This window comes from Eurosta solidaginis, chromosome 1, assembly GCF_040869045.1.
Source record: "Eurosta solidaginis isolate ZX-2024a chromosome 1, ASM4086904v1, whole genome shotgun sequence".
NCBI lineage: Eukaryota > Metazoa > Arthropoda > Insecta > Diptera > Tephritidae > Eurosta > Eurosta solidaginis.
This window is the reverse complement of record NC_090319.1, coordinates 78,478,037-78,494,424: the sequence shown is the minus strand read 5'-3', so window position 1 is coordinate 78,494,424 and position 16,388 is coordinate 78,478,037. Positions and strand designations below refer to the sequence as shown.

Below are 16,388 nucleotides of genomic sequence, written 5' to 3'. Positions count from 1 at the left end.
ATGCAAACAACCGGATATCAATTCTAAACTGTTCCACTGTGCCCATTTGACTTCGCAATGCGACTCTCTGCTGACATCTCCTCTCTCTTTGGTCTTTCGTTTCGTTCGAGCCCTTGCATAACATGTGACAGATCTGTATCTTCTAGCTGACACTTCCTTAGCTGTTCCTTGTCCCATTCATCTGTACATGTTATCGTCATTAGCCGGACATCTATAATGTCTTCTTTAGCCTCGGCCTTTGAACAGTGTTTGCATTCCAAACTACATGGTCTTCGTGACATTGCATCAGCATTTCCATGGGTACTACCTTTTCGATGCTCAACGGAAAAGTCATAGCTTTGTAGTCGCTCGATCCACCGTGCCAATTTCCCTTCCGGATTACGGAACTGCAGAAGCCATTTCAACGCTGCGTGATCTGTCCTGACGCGGAATCGCTTGCTGTAGAGGTATTTGTGGAAATGTTTAATGCACTCTACCAATGCCAACAGCTCTCTCCGGGTAACGCAGTAGTTCCTCTCTGGTTTTCCAATTGAACGGCTGTAATATGCAACCACCTTCTCCTGTCCATGAACCAGTTGTGACAAAACGCCTCCTATAGCATATCCACTCGCATCTGTATCTAGAATAAAGGTTGCTCCTGGAATCGGATATGCCAACATTGGGGCAGTGCACAAACGCTCTTTCAATGTTTGGAAAGCCACTTCATGCTCCTTCTTCCATTCAAAAGCTTTATTTTTTCTTGTAAGCTCATAGAGGTTATGGGCTACGCTGGAAAAGTTTGGTACAAATCGCCGGTAATATGTGCACAGCCCAAGGAAACTTCTTAATTCATGCAAGTTTTGTGGTCTTGGCCAACCCTTTACTGCCTCTATCTTTTCATTTGCCCTACGGATACCTTCTGTCGTTACCTTGTGACCCAAATAATTTACATCCTTTTTAAACAGCGCACACTTTTTGGGACTTAGTTTCAGACCAGCGCCAGCTATTCTCTGGAAAACTTCCTCAAAGTTTTCAAGATGTTCATCGAAGTTCTTGTCCAATAAGATGATGTCGTACAGGTATACCAAGCATGTTTTCCAGTGCAGTCCTTTCAATACCTGATCCATGAGTCTCTCAAAAGTAGCTGGTGCATTACATAGTCCAAAAGGCATTACTGTAAATTGCCAAAGACCATCTCCGACGCTGAAGGCTGTTTGTTCTTTATCTTCCTCCTTCACCTCCACTTTCCAGTAGCCACTTTTCAAGTCCAGTGTGGAAACCCATTTCGTACCAGAGAGCGAGTCCAGAGTGTCGTCAATTCTTGGTAATGGGTAGCTATCCTTTTTCGTGACGTCGTTCAACATGCCACGCAAAACCTTTTCCCATCCTTTTTCTTCACAAGTACCACGGGTGAGCTCCATGGCCTAGCTGATGGTTCGATGATGCCGCTGTCGCTCATTTCTTGTACGATTTGACTACCTTAGGAGCAGTTGCTTTGCCTTACTCTGATAATTTTCCTCTAGCCCCTCCGTCCATGCCGTGATGTCATTTGAAAGATCAGTATTACTAGATGAAACGTGTCGTCCCTTGTAGCTGACTCTCTTTAGTTTAACGATTGAGTGGACTTGGAGATTTGCTCATCTCCTTCAGCTCTGCGTTTACGACCACCCACATTGTTGGAACTGTTAGGGTTGGTGTTGCAATAACGCGCAATTTGCCCTGGCTTTCCACACTTAAAACATTTGACTGCATCATTATTCTTCTGCTGCGTACCCTTCGATGCTTCCAAAATTGTGTCTACCCACTCTGGTCTTTCTACTTCCACACGATGAGCCTTATATGCTGGTTTACTCAATAGGGAGGCAGTTTCCTGATTCAATGCATGTGATACCGTTTCCGCAAATGTTGGCTTTGAGTTTGCGTATGTGGCTCGCTTCGTTTCGACATCCCATATGCCATTTGTAAAATTCTGGATTTTTACCCTCACGGTGTATTCCACGGGTGCGTCCGCATTTGCCAAATGAGCCAACCTTTCAACATCCGAAGCAAACTCTTGCAAAGTCTCATTAGCTTTTTGGTAACGGTTTTGCAATTCTATTTGATATATCTGTTTCCTGTGTTCGCTTCCGTATCGACGTTCTACAGCAGCCATCAATGCGTCATAACTGTTCCGTTCGTACTCTGGAATAGTTTGTAAGATTTCGGCAGCTGGTCCTTCCAATGCTACGAAAAGTGCAGCAACTTTATATTCCGCATTCCAATTGTTCACTGCTGCGGTCTTCTTAAACTGTAGCTTAAAGACCTGGAAAGGAACAAAACCGTCAAAGGATGGTGTTTTTACCTTTGGATTACTCGCTGAAACTGCAGGGCGATTTAGTTGTAACTGCTCCCTACGACCCTTCAAATCATCGACTTCTGCCTGAAATTGAGCGATTTTTGCATTTTGCGCTTCCAGCTTTGATGTTACCCTTTATTCCTGTGCTTTTAACTGCGAAGACATTTGTGTCACCTGCAATGAATGATAAGCGCTCCTCTTGTTCTTCCATCTTGGATGTTATGCGTGTCTCCTGCGATTCCAGTTGGGATGCCATATATGTCTTCTGTTCTTCCAGGTGAGTTTCCATGTTGGATGTTACTGTCGACGCTTGTGCAGATATTGCAGCCAAAATCGGGTTCAAGTCTGTGTTCGCCATTGTCTGCGGTGTTTCATTTTTCTCTTCCAATTTTGTTGTGTCATCGCCATCAATATGAAAGACATACTCTTCCACGTCAATTCCTTCTAATTCTATTGCCTGTTGTAGTCGTGAAGTTCTAGTTTAATGCCGGTTGTATTCAATCCACGGCTCTCCAACTCCTTCTTCAGTTGCTGGATCTTCAATTCACTTAACTTTGCCATGTCCTTGTTTTCCTCTGGAATTTATTCAACAATTCCTCTTCTGACACCAATTGTAACGAATTTACTGCAAATCCTCTTAAATAATAAATAACTACAATATTTAATAATGTAAAATGGCCTTTATTCAAGTACTTTCAAAATAACACTTCTATTGCTCGACAGATAGTGTGCTTAATCGAAGCTGATCGTAGCGCCTCTACTCTCGCTGCCTTTTATACTCTTTGCTTTCCTCGTTGCATCTTCTAGTAGCTTCTGTTCTAGAATCTTTTGGTTATCTGTTATAATCATAACTACAGATGTACGTGTATAGCTCTCATATGCGCGTGTATTTGTGAGCGCCACTTCCACAATTATAATTGCATATCTCAGATAAGATATCTGCATGTGTTTGTGCGTTGCTTCTCTGCTGCGTGTACGTACATATGTGTAGACATAATAGCTATCATCAATCCTGAGCCAGATAAATAATTTTGCATGTAAATGCAACAACAACGATTTGAGCCAGACAAATCCAGATAGAAGTCTGGTTCAATTTGTGAGCCAGATAGTTTGTTAATTACTTCTTTTTCGTTTGGCAACTCTGCCTTTAATAAACCTACCTTTTCAAAAATAGATGTCTCTGCTTAGCCTTTCGCCGTATGAGTTAAATGAAAAACAGCGGCGACATCTGTCTATCACATTTCACGTGTGCGAAAATTTCACGACATCTGCTTCTTAAGTCTCTCAATGCCCAGAGTATTCCCGTGAGATTTGAACGTGATCCAAAGCAGTAAAACTCACTAAAAGACGGCAAATTATTGAATTATTTATGTGCATTCACGTCACTGCTTAGATCGGCTTAGAGATGAAATATGTACGGCAGTTATTTAGTTATAGTTTGCTGCCTTTTGCGTCACTTTAATGGATTTTGGGTTTGCCTACTTGTGTCATAATGATGAAAAGTTTTACAGACCCACTTGGAAGTGATCGTAACACTCTCAAATGATTTCCCATCCCTCAGAAACCGTGCAAAATTCCAACTGCTTTATTAGTGATTTTGGGCCAGAATGTAATTTTTATTAGTTTTTCCAAAAGGAATTTTTCGGTTGCTTTGTTGACTTGTCGTTGGAAGTCGGAATTAAAACATATGCCCTTCTAACATGTTAAACAAACTTGATAAGAACATACCCCAAAACCTCTTGACAGTTGAACTCATGATGAATTATTATGTACCCAAAGTATGTCGGGTGATATTTTTCTTACATTTTTCAACACAAAATATGCTAGCAAGTATTAGTCTTGTATAGTGAGAATGTTTATAGCAGTGTTTCGCGAAATTTTGTATGTATCTTGGTGGATTGTGGCGATGTTACTGGAATGCTTAAGAATGATTTGAACGAATCTATATGAAAAAAGGCCAATTAATGGTGACTTATAACCACCTACCTTATGGAAATCAATGTAATCGTTTAATGGTGCACCTACCTTATGGAAATCAATGTAATCGTTTAATAACCTAAAAATATTTGAGTTGGTGAATTTAATAACTTTTTGTAGATTTTACTTATTGTTTTGGATACGTTATGACTAATAGACTTATTTTTTGTGGAATAAAAAACAAAAAATAAATGTAAGGTGTGATAACCTCCGAAGAGATCTAAGGCCGAGCTTCTCTTCCAATTTGCGTCGTGCTCCTCTTGATTTTCCATACAAATTGGCGGGACGGGACCTACATGCTTAAAGCTGGAGACATCGTATCGGTAACCTTTTAACAGCTGATTCGACCAACCTTATGAGAATCAATGCAATCGATTATTGGTGACGCTAAGGTCGTACGATACGGAGCCAACCAATTGGGTTTTGGTTTACCGTCGTAACGATAAACAGCTGATTACGTTAGGGATACGGATACAGCGATACGACATACGGCACCAATGACTCCGGCTTAATGCCGACTCCGAACGGCATCTGCAAGGCAAATGAGTTTTCACTGAGAGCTTTTCATGGCAGAAATACACCCGGAGCGCTTGCCAAACACTGCCGAGGGGCGACCCCGCTTACAAAAATTTTCTTCTAATTGAAAAACCTTATTTCTAAAATTTTGATGTTGCTTTGCCCAGGGTGTGAACCCAGCGCATACGGTATGGTAGGCGGAGCACGCTACCATCACACCACGGTGGAATATGTTTGTAATTTTTTGCGTTTTCTTCATTTTTATAAAATTTTCACGATTTTTAGGTTAAGGCACCATTACCCTACAAGAAACGCTGGTAGTTTTACTAATACACTCACACTTGTAATTGACAATGTTGATCCTGCGATGACGTAAACATTGATACTCAAATTTATGTATGTTCCTTTGTTACTCACGCATGTCCGCATGTTCCCAACGACAGCCTATAATCATGAAAAAGGACTCAAACTGGGAAAGCTTCGGACACCTGGTACAGAACAAAAGAACATACAGCAGATACCATTATGCATGTGAGACAGATACATAATTCTCAACGGAATTTCATGTATGCGAGAACAGTTTATCCGATTTAATCATGTTGTCACTACTGACTGTCATATGACAATCAAATGATTATCACGGTTGTTTTGGTTTTTTTTAAATTTCGCCATTTTCAAACCCCGAAAACCATATAAAAAAAAAGTTTAAAAAAAGAAAAAGAGAGCATTTCAAAGCTCCATGCTAAAAGAAAAAAAATCGAAAATAATATTAAAAAATACCAAAAGCTGTCGGAATGTATGGGTCGCACTCAAAAATTTGATACGCGAAAAATAATAGTGGTTAGTGGTGATTCATTTTTAAATGTGTTTTCGCATGAGGAAAGCGCTCATCTGTTGTTTTGTTATTTTCTGAATTTAAATTGAACATTCTGAACTCGAATTCTTATAAAACTATTTATTTTAAACAAATAAGAAACACGTATGCTTTTATCACGTACAAAATTAAAAACGTAATGAAATAAAGTAAATAAAAAGCAAAAAGCATTGTTTCTTTTTTGGCGGAATATAACAATGGTCATTTATGATAGTATAACAGTCAAACCTTATATCTACATTAAACTATCATTTATTACACTTTTTGATAGTTAGAATGTCAGCACTGATCCAGCAAAAGGAATGAGAGTGAGCAGTACGGCTATATACTTAATCAGTATGCCTGTTGGTGTATAAGAAGGCGACAAAAACTCACACGTACACAGTTGTTTACATCACATTTGCGCAAGTCCCCTTAAGTTTGTGATAGAAAGTTTGTATGAGGCGCTGATCGTTAGGTTGACATTGCTGACAATCAGATGATAGCCATATGATAGTCAGTATTCTTGTAAGGTAATTTATCACATTGGAGATGGTTATGGATATGGGTATGGTTACGACTATGGCGTTAGGGTTAAGGAAGTTTAATTTGGTCTTTAATTGGCTTTTAACCTCAATTGTGGCTCGGCCATTAGTACACAGTTAGCAACCCTGTCTACTTGACAACTATTCGACAAATAACAACAACAACCAACACGATTAGCACAGAAAATTAATCTTGTGTAGTACTATATTAATACAGATAATTAATAAAGTTTAATACTTGAACCATTCAAAAAGTTTGTGTCTTTTGTGGGAATTGCTTTAGCATAAACATAAACATATATTGTGCAATTATCTTTGCTTACACTGAATTGTTTACCAACGCCTATGTCACTAATCGATAAATTGCAGGAGCCTGATGACAATATACCACTGGCTGATGAGGACACGCAAGGTATTTACATATTAATTGTAATTTTGGTAACGTTTTACAAGACGGTGGTGACCTAATTTTTATCAAAAGCGGATTCGCGATCCTGGGTTCATAGCGCGTCTTTTGACACCTCTTCCCATATTTTTGAACTAGTTTTAGCAGTTGTGAGCTGAAGTAAGAATTACCCAAAGGTGGTATCAAAAGCCGCGTCTCTACCTCCGTTTTAAGAATCCGAAAGTGGAAATCAAAAATTCTATTTCTGTCGAAAGTTATTTACAAGAAACCACAGACCCCGAGAGGGTCCCAAGGCAGTCGGTTCTACTACGTACCGGAGCGATTCGGGATTTTTCCCGACCAAGGACTGTCATTTCAGTGTGACCCCATCTAATTTGTTTCGTCTCTCCCACAAATTGTCATCCTCCCAGCAGCTCCTTGCAGCAGGACTGCTCCATATTCTCTTACTCCGGGAAGGCATCGAATCCAATCCGGGTCCGTCTCCTGACCGCGGTCCTGAGAAATGGTTTTGCTGCATCTGCCGGAAAAAATCTTTTTAGGACGGTCATACTCTGTTCAGTGTGTCTCGTGCAAAGGATGGTTGCATCTGACAGGTTGTTCTGGGCTTGATCCCAAAACCCGACGTCCACGTAACTTTTATAAATCTTTTGTGGCTCCTTGCTGTTCACGCCCAAGGGCGTCCCGTAGTCTACGCCTTGGACTAACTGGGAAGATTACGGAGATAGTCGATTTCATGAAGCGGCACAACATCCGCATTGCTGCGATTCAAGAGACTAAACTCACAGCAAGATCTGCATTGCAGACCTGCTCTGGGTATAACGTCCACAGGAAAGACCGCGAGAGCGGAAATGGAGGCGGTCTCGCGTTTATCATACACCACTCTGTGCAATATTATATATTTGATCCTGGCATCGACTGCAGTGACAATGTCTTAGAACGTCAAGGCCTATCTGTCCGGTCAGGCGATGCAAACCTAGAAATCATCAACATCTACATCCCTCCTGCCACCTGTTGCCCCAGTGGATACCGCCCTAATATCAGGGCCTTACTCACTGCACTTCTGCACAATAAACGGAGACGCCCCCACACGTATGGTAGGAAGCTGTCACAGCTCGCCAGATATCTCAATCGTGAGCACAGAACTCGTAAACTGCGTCAACTGGCAGCCGGTGGTAACATTGTCATCCGACCACCTGCCCATACTTATTTCGCTTGAGCGTACCGCCGACTTCATCGTCACTGAAAAACGCACTTTCATAAAAGGAAAGTGGGAAGAATATAAATCCTTTACAGACAGCCGCTTTGCTGCCCTCCCTATCCCGATTGATGCCCGCCAAGGGGAGCGCGCCTTCCGTAAGGTCATTAAATCCGCCTCGGCACATTTCATTCCCGCCGGGAGAATTCCCGAAATCCGGCCCCACTTCCCGGCGGAGGCCGCAAACTTAGCGAGAGAACGTGACATGATAAGACAGCGTCGTCCAGGCGACCCCCAAATAAGGGATATAAACCAACGCATCAGATTGCTTGTGGATGAACACAAGCGGGCGAAATGGGAGGAGCACCTAAGAGGTTGTAACCTCTCTACCGGTGTGGGTAAACTTTGGTCCACCGTAAAGTCCCTATCGAATCCGACTAAGCACAAAGACAAAGTTTCCATCGCCTTTGGCGACAAAGTGCTGTCGGACGCGAAAAAATGCGCGAGCACTTTCTGCCGGCAAGATATAATGCATCCTACGGTCGACAAAGATAGACGGAGAGCCAATAGACACGCACATAAAAACAAATTCAGCGCGTCACCAATCACCATCACCGCTAAAGAGGTTGAGGACGCCATTGGTCGTGCTAAACCATCCATAGCAGTGGGCCCAGACGGCATAGCCATGCCGATGCTTAAAAGCCTAGGGAAAGAGGGTTTCAAATATTTAGCGCATGTCTTCAATCTGTCTCTTTCCACCTTTGTCATACCTGAGAAATGGAAAATGGCCAAGGTGGTCCCGATACTAAAGCCTGGGAAACCAGCTAACATAGGTGAGTCGTATCGTCCGATATCTCTCCTATCGCCAGTGGCAAAGACGCTTGAAGCCATTTTGCTCCCTTATTTCCAAGCATATTTGCAGCTAGCCCCTCATCAGCATGGCTTCAGAAAATTCCATAGCACTACCACCGCGCTAAATGCCATTAGCACCCAGATAAATTGCGGTTTAAATCAATACCCCCACCATAGAACAGTACTCGTAGCGCTAGACCTATCAAAAGCTTTCGATACGGTCAACCATGGCTGGTTACTGCAGGACCTGGAAGGGTCCACCCTTCCCCCATGTCTTAAAAGGTGGACCGCAAATTATCTGGGTGGTCGGCAGGCATCGGTGCAATTTAGAAACGAAGGATCAAAACCAAGGAGAATTAAACAAGGGGTGCCACAGGGTGGTGTCCTATCCCCACTTTTGTTTAATTTCTACATATCTAAGCTACCTTCACCACCGGAAGGAGTCACAATCGTTTCCTACGCCGATGACTGCACAATAATGGCCACAGGCCCAGGCCCAAAGATCGATGCGCTATGCAATAAAATAAACGGCTACCTGCCTGATCTCTCCAGTTTTTTCGCCTCGCTAAACCTGGCATTATCACCGACTAAATCTTTCGCGACCTTATTTACAACATGGACGCCCCAGATGTCGACCATTTTGAACATCCACGTCGATGGCACTACGCTACCGACTGTCCTACACCCCAGAATCTTGGGTGTGACGTTTGATCAGGGTCAGGGAAACAGACTCTTAGTCCCTGCCTCCGTTTGCACCGTCTGCTAGCACAGAATATATATGTTTGCGACATACGCTCAATGCAGCTCCTGCCTTGGGTGGTGCCACTTTCCTATATGTTCTGGTCTCCGCGACGGCAACCCCCCGACGGGCTTCATCGCGCCATGTTGCCAGGTCGCAAACCCAAATCATCCGGGTATCCCAATGCTTGCCCAAGGGCGCCCAGTCCCAAGGCCACAACAGCAATTGCGTCCTGGCCTTCCACAACCTAGGCGTAGTCACCCGTCACTTACCCCTAGAGTGGCGGCGTCACCCCTCATGCACTTCAGAATTCTGCAGTTAAACTGTAATGGACTAACTGGGAAGATTACGGAGATAGTCGATTTCATGAAGCGGCACAACATCCGCATTGCTGCGATTCAAGAGACTAAACTCACAGCAAGATCTGCATTGCAGACCTGCTCTGGTTATAATGTCCACAGGAAAGACCGCGAGAGCGGAAATGGAGGCGGCCTCGCGTTTATTATACACCACTCTGTGCAATATTATATATTTGATCCTGGCATCGACCGCAGGGACAATGTCTTAGAACGTCAAGGCCTATCTGTCCGGTCAGGCGATGCAAATCTAGAAATCATCAACATCTACATCACTCCTGTCACCTGTTGCCCCAGTGGATACCGCCCTAACATCGAGGCCTTACTCACTGGCAACAATCGCATTATCTTAGGCGATTACAATGCCCATCACGACCTATGGCATTCAAACTTGCGGGCGGACAGTAGGGGTGAGATGTTGGCGGATCAAATAGAAGAAACAACGTTCTGCACAATAAACGGAGACGCCCCCACACGTATGGTAGGAAGCTGTCATAGCTCGCCAGATATCTCAATCGTGAGCGCAGAACTCGTAAACTTCGTCAACTGGCAGCCGATGGTAACATTGGCATCCGACCACCTGCCCATACTTATTTCGTTCGAGCGTACCGCCGACTTCATCGTCACCGAAAAACGCACTTTCATAAACTTCAAAAACGGAAAGTGGGAAGAATATAAATCTGCAACAGACAGCAGCTTTGCTGCCCTCCCTATCCCGACTGATGCCCGCCAAGGGGAGCGTGCCTTCCGTAAGGTCATTGAATCCGCCTCGGCACATTTCATTCCCGCAGGGAGAATTCCCGAAATCCAGCCCCACTTCCCGGCGGAGGCCGCGAGCTAAGCGAGGGAACGCGACCTTATAAGACAGCTTGATCCAGGCGACCCCCAAATAAGGGATATAAACCAACGCATCAGATTGCTTGTGGACGAACACAAGCGGGCGAAATGGGAAGAGCACCTAAGAGGTTGTAACCTCTCTACCGGTGTAGGTAAACTTTGGTCCACTGTAAAGTCCCTATCGAATCCGACTAAGCACAAAGACAAAGTTTCCATTGCCTTTGGCGACAAAGTGCTGTCGGACGCGAAAAATGCGCGAGCGCTTTCTGCTGGCAATATATAATGCATCCTACGGTCGACAAAGATAGACGGAGAGCCAATAGACACGCACATAAACACAAATTCAGCGCGTCACCAATCACCATCACCGCTAGAGAGGTTGAGGACGCCATTGGTCGCGCTAAACCATCCAAAGCAGTGGGCCCAGACGGCATAGCCATGCCGATGCTTAAAAACCTAGGGAAAGAGGGTTTCAAATATTTAGCGCATGTCTTCAACCTGTCTCTTTCACACCTTTGTCATACCCGAGAAATGGAAAATGGCCAAGGTGGTCCCGCTACTAAAGCCTGGGAAACCAGCTAACGTAGGTGAGTCATATCGTCCGATATCTCTCCTATCGCCAGTGGCAAAGACGCTTGAAGCCATTTTGCTCCCTTATCTCCCTTATCTGGGTGGTCGGCAGGCATCGGTGCAATTCAGAAACGAAACATCAAAACAAAGGAGAATTAAACAAGGGGTGCCACAGGGTGGTGTCCTATCCCCGCTTTTGTTTAATTTCTACATATCTAAGCTACCTTCACCACCGGAAGGAGTCACAATCGTTTCCTACGCCGATGACTGCACAATAATGGCCACAGGCCCAGGCCCAAAGATCGATGAGCTATGCAATAAAATAAACGGCTATCTTCCTGATCTCTCCAGTTTTTTCGCCTCGCGAAACCTGGCATTGTCACCGACTAAATCTTCCGCGACCTTATTTACAACATGGACGCCCCAAATGTCGACCATATTGAACATCCACGCCGATGGCACTACGCTACCGACTGTCCTACACCCCAAAATCTTGGGTGTGACGTTTGATCAGGATCTACATTTTGGTGCGCACGCAACCGCAATTGTTCCAAGAATTCAGAGCCGTAATAAAATCCTCAAATCCCTTGCTGGCAGTACCTGGGGAAAAGATAAAGAAACGCTCTTGACCACATACAAAGCAATTAGCCAGCCGATTACGTGCTACGCGTCACCCATATGGTCGCCAAGCCTAAAAACCACCCACTGGAAGTAACTACAGGCCTGCCAAAATACTGCTCTCAGAATCGCCACGGGCTGTCTTCTTATGTCCCCAGAACACCATCTGCATAATGAGGCGAGAATACTCCCCATCAGGGAGAGAAATGAGATGCTGACCAAACAGTTTCTGTTGAATACCCACAAACCTGGGCATCCCAACAGACATCTGATTGACGAACCAGCACCGCCTAGGGGCCTAAGGAGTCATCTCCGTAAGCATTTTGAGGAAATACGGCACCTGAGAACCCAGCCGTATGAAGCGAAAAAACACAAGCAGGTCCTTGGTGAACTCCATAGACAGGCGTCGGACCTTTATGTCGGGAATTGCCCGGTGAATCCATTACTTGAAGAAAAATATCCAGAACTCGCGGAAGAGGAACGCATACTCCCCAGGGAAACGCGTGTCACTCTTGCTCAACTTCGTTCTGGATACTGTAACAGGTTAAACTCTTACCTATCTAGAATCAACCCCGACATACAAAATGTATGCCCCGCTTGCAATGTGTCCCCACATGACATCAACCATCTCTTTAATTGTAATGTGGAACCAACGCCTCTAACACCCCTTTCCTTATGGCCCACCCCTGTTGAAACGGCAAGTTTCCTTGGACTCCCGTTAGAGGATATTGATGACAATTTGTGATCGGTCGCGGCTATTAGGTGGGGCGAGCATTGCTACAACAACAACAACATCAGGGTCTAAATTTTGGTGAGCACGCAGCCGCAATTGTTCCGAGAATTCAGAGCCGTAACAAAATCCTCAAATCCCTAATTGGCAGTACTTGGGGAAAAGATAAAGAAACGCTTATGACTACATACAAAGCAATTAGCCAGCCGATTACGTGCTACGCGTCACCCATATGGTCGCCAAGCCTAAAAATCACCCACTGGAAGAAACTACAGACCTGCCAAAATACTGCTCTCAGAATCGCCACGGGCTGTCTTCTTATGTCCCCAGAACACCATCTGCATAATGAGGCGAGAATACTCCCCATCAGGGAGAAAAATGATATGCTGACCAAACAGTTCCTGTTGAATACCCAGAAACCTGGGCATCCCAACAGACATCTGATTGATGAACCAGCACCGCCTAGGGGCTTAAGGAGTCATCTCCGTAAGCATTTTGAGGAAATACGGCACCTGAGAACCCAGCCGTATGAAGTGAAAAAACACAAGCAGGTCTTTGGTGAACTCCATAAACAGGCGTCGGGAATTGCCCGGTGAATCCAGTGCTTAACGAAAATTATCCAAAACTTGCGGAAGAGGAACGCATACTCCCCAGGGAAACGCGTGTCACTCTCGCTCAACTTCGTTCTGGATACTGTAACAGGTTAAACTCTTGCCTATCCAGAATCAACCCCGACATACAAAATGTATGCCCCGCTTGCAATGTGTCCCCACATGACACAAACCACCTCTTCAATTGTAATGTGGAACCTACGCCTCTAACACCCCTTTCCTTATGGTCCACCCCTGTTGAAACGGCAAGTTTCCTTGGACTCCCGTTAGAGGATATTGATGACAATTTGTGATCGGTCGCGGCTATTAGGTGCAGCGAGCATTGCTACAACAACAACAACAACAACAACCCCGAGGGTCCGAAATATGAGGGCGATTCTTAGTGTTTTTTTTGCATAGAACACCTTTCTACGTTGGCGGTCTTCGGCCCTGGACCGTGGGTGGGTCCGACACCGGTTTGGGGATCAAAACTAAATGCGCGCTGAACACTTTTCTGTATTAGTGTGTGTGTGTACAACAAATCTGGCAAAAAAAAACAACAACCACATGAAAATGTGATCCGATTTTTTGTTTATATCTTTTGACAGTAATAAAAATTTAAATTTTGGCTTTCGGATTCTAAAAACGGAGGTCGAGATACCACCTTTGATAATTTTTGATAAAATATAGGTGGTGCACCGTCTTGTAAAACATTACCGTAATTTTATTAAAACAGCGTAAGAAACATCAATTTTATTTTTTAGTAATCATTAATGATGACGATCCCCTTCAACATATTCCAAATGGACAATCAATGGATTCGCTGCGTTCTTCATATACAAATCGCAGCTCTACTTCCGAGTCGTCTCACAATTCCGTAGACACGGATGTGAGCCCCGATGAAATGGAAGAGAAGGCACGTCTTATAACACAAGTATTGGAGTTACAAAATACTCTCGATGATCTTTCACAGCGTGTCGACTCCGTGAAAGAGGAAAATCTAAAATTACGTTCTGAAAACCAAGTTCTTGGGCAATATATAGAAAATCTAATGTCCGCTTCATCAGTATTCCAGTCAACAAGTCCAAGCGCGAAAAAGAAGTAAGCGAAGACGAATTCATGATATCGGATCAGACATATAAAGTGGTTGTTTTGATTTTGCAGCAAAAAGTAATAGCGCACTTTTCACTTAAATAAGTGAGGGTGAGCCAAGGCTTGTCATCTTGGCTCTACGGTCAAAATATTAAACTATAAATATGTAGGTCCATATTATATACAAACGTACACAAGTGCTTTTCTGAAAAAAAATCTGTATTGCTGTTTATAGAGTTGAATTTAGTTAATGCGATTTAAAATTTATCTTATTATTTATGCTACATTATTATATATTTCATATGTATGTATATGTTTTTAATACGCAACGTCATATAATAAAAATCACAAAACATGTCTTAAGTGGAGTATCGCCCTATCGCTGTAGCGAAATTGAAAACTATCGATTGACTGAAAATCATACATCACAAAATTTGCTATAATAAGCTTAGGAGGCATACTGGAGTTTTTATAATCAAGTTACCTTAATATGTAATTCTTCAGTTTAAATTTTGAAACGAGATTTAAGATAATAGGGCGTTCTTCCACTCAGGCCCCGCTACATTAACACATTTTTGCTACGCGAAACCAAATAAATGCCTTTCCCGCACTTTGTAAATTTGTTATTACTTAAAGAAACATGGGCATAAAAATTCATGAGGGCATCTGTAATGAGCAAAAAGAGCAGAATTTTGTGATAGATGGTGGGCAATGCGACAGCGTCTTTACTTGGCGCACTATAGGAGGTCTCACCATCGTCCCTGGCTGCTATCTTGTGGTACACAATTCGACGTCAGAAAACTGTTAACAGCTGATCTTCTGTAGCCGGTCCAACTTCTGATGGCTATTTTTCGATCATAGCAATCATATTTCTCAAGTTCTGGCGGCGGCTGAGCCATAAATTAATCAAATAGGCAAGGATCTGTCAATACAATTAAGCATTGTTCGCCGGATGAATGACGAAATAATGAAAGCAGCCATGTTGAAATGTAAAAAATGTTAAAGAAGCTGTTGTATACGCACCGCATCAGTCCAAATTAGTTAAGCACACCCACTATTGCTATCATATCAGCAGAATATTTTTAATTCCAACTGTATCACCGCTGATATTAATAAATAAAAACAAAATTTGATGAAAGCGAGACATGTTGTTGTTGTTGTTGTTGTAGCAGTGCTTCGCCCCACCTAACAGCCGCGACCGATCACAAATTGTCATCAATATCCTCTAACGGGAGTCCAAGGAAACTTGGTGTTTCAACGGTGGTTGACCATAATGAAAGGGGTGTTAGAGGCGTTGGTTCCACATTACAATTAAAGAGATGGTTGGTGTCATGTGGGGACACATTGTAAGCGGGGCATACATTTTGTATGTCGGGGTTGATTCTGGATAGGTAAGAGTTTAACCTGTTACAGTATCCAGAACGAAGTTGAGCAAGAGTGACACGCGTTTCCCTGGGGAGTATGCGTTCCTCTTCCACAAGTTTTGGGTACTTTTCTTTGAGTACTGGATTCACCGGACAATTTCCGACATAAAAGTCCGACGCCTGTTTGTGGAGTTCACCAAGGACCTGCTTGTGTTTTTTTGCTTCATACGGCTGGGCTCTCAGGTGCCGTATTTCCTCAAAATGCTCACGGTGATGAATCCTTAAGTCCCTAGGTGGTGTTGGCTCATCAATCAGATGTCTGTTTGGATGCCCAGGTTTCTGGGTATTCAACAGGAACTGTTTGGTTAGCATCTCATTTCTCTCCCTGATGGGGAGTATTCTCGCCTAAATATGTAGATGGTGTTCTGGGGACATAAGAAGACAGCCCGTGGCGAGTCTGAGAGCAGTATTTTGGCAGGCCTGTAGCTTCTTTCAGTGGGCAATTTTTAGGCTTGGCGACCATATGGGTGACGCGTAGCACGTAAGCGGCTGGCCAATTGCTTTGTATGTAGTAATGAGCGTTTCTTTATCTTTTCCCCAGGTACTGCCAGCAAGGGATTTGAGGATTTTATTACGGCTCTGGATTTTAAGTACAATTGCGGCTGCATGCTCACCAAAATGTAGATCCTGATCAAACGTCACACCCAAGATTTTGGGGTGTAGGACAGTCGGTAGCGTAGTGCCATCGACGTGGATGTTCAAAATGGTCGACATTTGGGACGTCCATGTTGTAAATAAGGTCGCGGAATATTTAGTCGGTGATAATGCCAGGTT

General features: G+C 43.6%; 1 protein-coding gene and 1 long non-coding RNA gene across 3 annotated transcripts in view; one reads left to right on the top strand and one right to left on the bottom strand.

Moving 5' to 3' along the window:
* LOC137235768 (uncharacterized) overlaps positions 1-16,388 on the bottom strand; it is a 55,253-nt gene that overhangs the window by 15,678 nt on the left and 23,187 nt on the right. The gene's annotated exons all lie outside the window — the stretch shown is intronic.
* LOC137246237 (short coiled-coil protein A) lies at positions 6,358-15,271 on the top strand. 2 transcript variants are annotated; one of them, XM_067777371.1, is made up of 3 exons: positions 6,358-6,617; positions 13,863-14,199; positions 14,827-15,271. In XM_067777371.1, the coding sequence occupies exons 1-3, from the start codon at positions 6,551-6,553 to the stop codon at positions 14,996-14,998; spliced, it is 576 nt and encodes a 191-aa protein (XP_067633472.1). In that variant the 5' UTR covers positions 6,358-6,550; the 3' UTR covers positions 14,999-15,271. The 2 variants fall into 2 exon arrangements, with proteins under 2 accessions (XP_067633472.1, XP_067633540.1); XM_067777439.1 differs by lacking the exon at positions 14,827-15,271 and having other exon boundaries at positions 13,863-14,803.

Excerpts from the sequence above, each read along its gene's own strand:
- LOC137246237 (XM_067777371.1), top strand. The coding sequence starts at position 6,551 with ATGTCACTAATCGATAAATTGCAGGAGCCTGATGACAATATACCACTG. Across the intron at positions 6,618-13,862 it reads GGCTGATGAGGACACGCAAG|TAATCATTAATGATGACGAT; the intron begins GTATTTACATAT and ends TTTATTTTTTAG. Across the intron at positions 14,200-14,826 it reads AGTCCAAGCGCGAAAAAGAA|AAACATGGGCATAAAAATTC; the intron begins GTAAGCGAAGAC and ends TATTACTTAAAG.